The sequence below is a fragment of the Capsicum annuum genome, unplaced genomic scaffold (assembly GCF_002878395.1).
Source record: "Capsicum annuum cultivar UCD-10X-F1 unplaced genomic scaffold, UCD10Xv1.1 ctg9437, whole genome shotgun sequence".
Lineage (NCBI taxonomy): Eukaryota > Viridiplantae > Streptophyta > Magnoliopsida > Solanales > Solanaceae > Capsicum > Capsicum annuum.
The window spans coordinates 175-3,556 of NW_025895477.1; the positions used below are offsets into that span (position 1 = coordinate 175).

The window sequence follows — 3,382 nt, forward strand, 5'->3', positions numbered from 1 at the left end:
GTTTGGTGAATTCAAATAATTGAATTGTCACGTTTGGTTGCTAATACTAGATTGCTATGTATGTTCATTGTAGATAAGTAATCCGAAAAGACGGGAAGTCCATTTGGGACTAGTATTGAAAGTTGACAGTCAGGTATGTCAAGCATACTCTATACCATATCTTTGGCATAAAAGTAAACAATTGTTCTATTACGAAAGTTTCCAAAGTTATTCAATAACATGTGATCCATAATGGTTTTGTATGATGTCCTACATTATCAATGAACTTGTTTCCACCCTACAAGATGTCAAGACATTCCAATACTTACTTATTTTCCAAATCTTAGCTGTTTATTGCACTAATGAATGTCAGAAGGTATCCGGTTACTCAAATAAGATCCATGTGCTATTAATGACTCCAAAATATTTCATTGATATACTAATAAGTTCCTACTTAATTGTTATGGCATTGATGACTCCAAAACACTTCCTTGATGTGCGAATGAGTTCTTACATCATCGTTAATGCATTGATGGTCTATTTATATGTCTCTTATTGATGTATCATTGTTTCAAAGAATCAAAAATGCGGTGGCGACCAAAATAACAATCTCAAAAATTAATTGAACTAAGTGATGGAAGTTCTCTCTTATCGGGTGGTATCCCAGGGACATAAGTCTATCATGGGTTGATCCCTATTTATGTGTTTATGGGTGGTATCCCAAGGGCATAAGCTTATCATGGGTCGATCCCAGTTGATATGTACTGGAGGCAGCCTAATGGTCATAGTACAGTATAGGAATGATTACAAAGATGATAAGAACGAAGGTAAAGTGATTGAATAAATACAATGTACATGTTGTTACAAGTTTTAGTAAGTATGGTCCACTCCTGTTAGGATTTATTCACTTGTTTCTAATTTTTATTGAGCTCATGTATCATATGTGATTATCTACAGCTTTACATACTCAGTACATATTTTGAACTGATGTCCCCCACGGGGGACCTGCATTTCATGCTGCAGGCACAGGTACCTCAGCTCATAAACTGTACAAGTAGGAGTCAGGATATCCAGCCGCTTTTGGTGAGCTCCAGTTTGCTTCGGGGCTTTCCGTATCATAGCCAGTCACTTTTGGTATTGTATAGAAGTTTCTTATATGGCGGGGTGTGTCCGGACCTTAGTTAAACTCTATGTATTGTCTAGAGGCTTTGTAGACCTAATGTACAGTCAAGGTGGTGTTTTGTTAATAGATGTGATGGCTCCAATGGCCAAGTATTGTATATACATATATATATGTGTGCTCGAGCTTATACAGGTGATTATTTCCTTTTATATGCGATATGATGTTGTCCGAATTTCGGGTTGTCATAGAGGTATGCACGGGAAATATAAAGTGATGAGCTGGTTCTCCTGGGCCTCCTCAGTTACTAGTGCCAGTCCGCCCAGTAGGATTTGAGGCGTGACACTTGTGGTGTTGAACTTGAATTGTTAACTGCAGAAATGGAGTCATCTAAAGAGACAGGTTGTCAAGATCCAGAAGACCCCGTCCTCTGCATCAATGACTGTGATTTTTTCGGTAGTGCAGCTACGATCAATATGTGTTCCAAGTGTCAAAAGGACATGATACTACTGAAGCAGGAACATACAAAGCTTGCAGCTGCATCCAGTAAAGACGCCGTACGCAGAAGCTCAAGCACCGATGAATCAGAACTTGCTCTTGCAGGTGCAGCGGTTGCATCTGCAGATTTAGCCTCTCAGATTTCACAAGTGAAGTATAAAGAGGGTTTGAAAAAGCGCACAGCTTGTCGTAAGCGTGTGGGATTAACGGGGTTCAGTTGCAATGTGGTGATCTTTTTTGCGCAGTTCATCATTATTCAGTCAAACACAACTGCCCGTTTGATTATAGGAATGCTAGTCAAAATGCAATAGCAAAAGCAAATCCTATCATCGTAGCATAAAAACATAATAATATCTAACAAGCACCTTCGGAAAGGTTGTATGAATTGAAGCAATGTCCATCTTTTGATAAGTTGGCCTCGTCTTACAGGGTGACGATGAAAGTTTTGCGTGGGGGAGGGGGGTGGGGGGTACCCTAGAGCCTAGATAATCCTGGTGTGTAAGTTATTTATGATCTTGATGCACATTTTCATCGAATTTGTTCTTGTTTTGTCCCCATTTTTGGGCTCCTTGTCTAGTATAATATGCATAATGTAGGTCATCTTGATGAATTTCACATTCATACATCCGCGTTTTGAAATCCTGAATTCGCCTCCGTGCATTGTTCAAGATTTCAAAGTCTCCTTTGAGTATCAATAATGTAGAGTTTTTTTTTTGTAGAGATGTCAATACAGGTTGGCTCAGCCCATCTGAGCTATCCCACACGGGCTTTGAGTTTGACTGTTCAGGTTGGGCTAGCCTATCAAAATGATGAGCCAAAAAATATCAAGCCCACACTATTACTCTGTGGGTTGCGGGCCTTACGGGCCAGCCCACTTTAAAAAAATAATATTTTATTATTTCATTTTAGAATGTTAATAGACGTAAATATTACCAATCAATATTACATAGTATTAATACTTTTTAATTAAGACTCCAACACCCCCAAAAATACTCATAATAGCGAAATTAAATAACTTTTGACATGCGTTCTGCCCTTACATCGTAAAAGTAAGGGTTAAGCTATAGAACTAGATACGTAAGAGAAAGAGAGGAGAGCAGAACTTTACTTCTCTGCTGAGGCACATGATATCCTTCGAACCAAATAAAATACTACTCCCTCCGTCCCAAATTATGTGTCGCCATTTCCTTTTTTGTCCATCCCAAAATAACTGTCGTCTTTTCTTATTTGGAATTGTTTTAAAGGCACAATTACCTTTCTACCCTTAGTGGACTCACTTGATTTTAAATATATTAATACTTATTTTTTAGTATTTGTTTTTTAAAAGTAAAAGTCTTATCACTTCAATAAAAATTTAAACTTTCAGCCTTTTATTTTTATAGTATCAAAATTATTTTAAACCACAGAGAGCAATTTATTCTTTTTGATGGTTCTACATAAGTAAACCAGTTTTCTTTGACAACTCATTGTTCACATTACTGTGATTTCTCGAGTAAAAATTTAATCTTTAAAGCTAAAGTTAAAGAAAACAAGAATTTAGAGGGATCCCATTTTCCACATATATCATTTTACAATTGGAAAAATTGGAAAAAGTAACAAACACAACTACAAAGATCAAACTTCTTTTGAATAGAACTGAAAATTGATTGGGACAGTGAGCTACCCAAGAGACAACATCCTTCCCCGGTATTTTCTCTAATGCGTCATATGCCTCGCAACACTTCACACTCACAGTACGTTGATAGGAGTGCATTTCCGACATAGCACATGATATGATATCCTACA

At 37.3% G+C, this 3,382-nt stretch overlaps 1 protein-coding gene across 1 annotated transcript; it reads left to right on the forward strand.

Annotated features, from left to right (window-relative positions):
- The first annotated feature begins 1,479 nt into the window (after nt 1-1,479).
- LOC124895715 (zinc finger A20 and AN1 domain-containing stress-associated protein 8-like) lies at nt 1,480-1,908 on the forward strand. The gene has a single exon (XM_047406144.1). It carries the CDS (start codon nt 1,480-1,482, stop codon nt 1,906-1,908), a length of 429 nt encoding a protein of 142 aa, XP_047262100.1.
- The last annotated feature ends 1,474 nt before the right edge of the window (nt 1,909-3,382 follow it).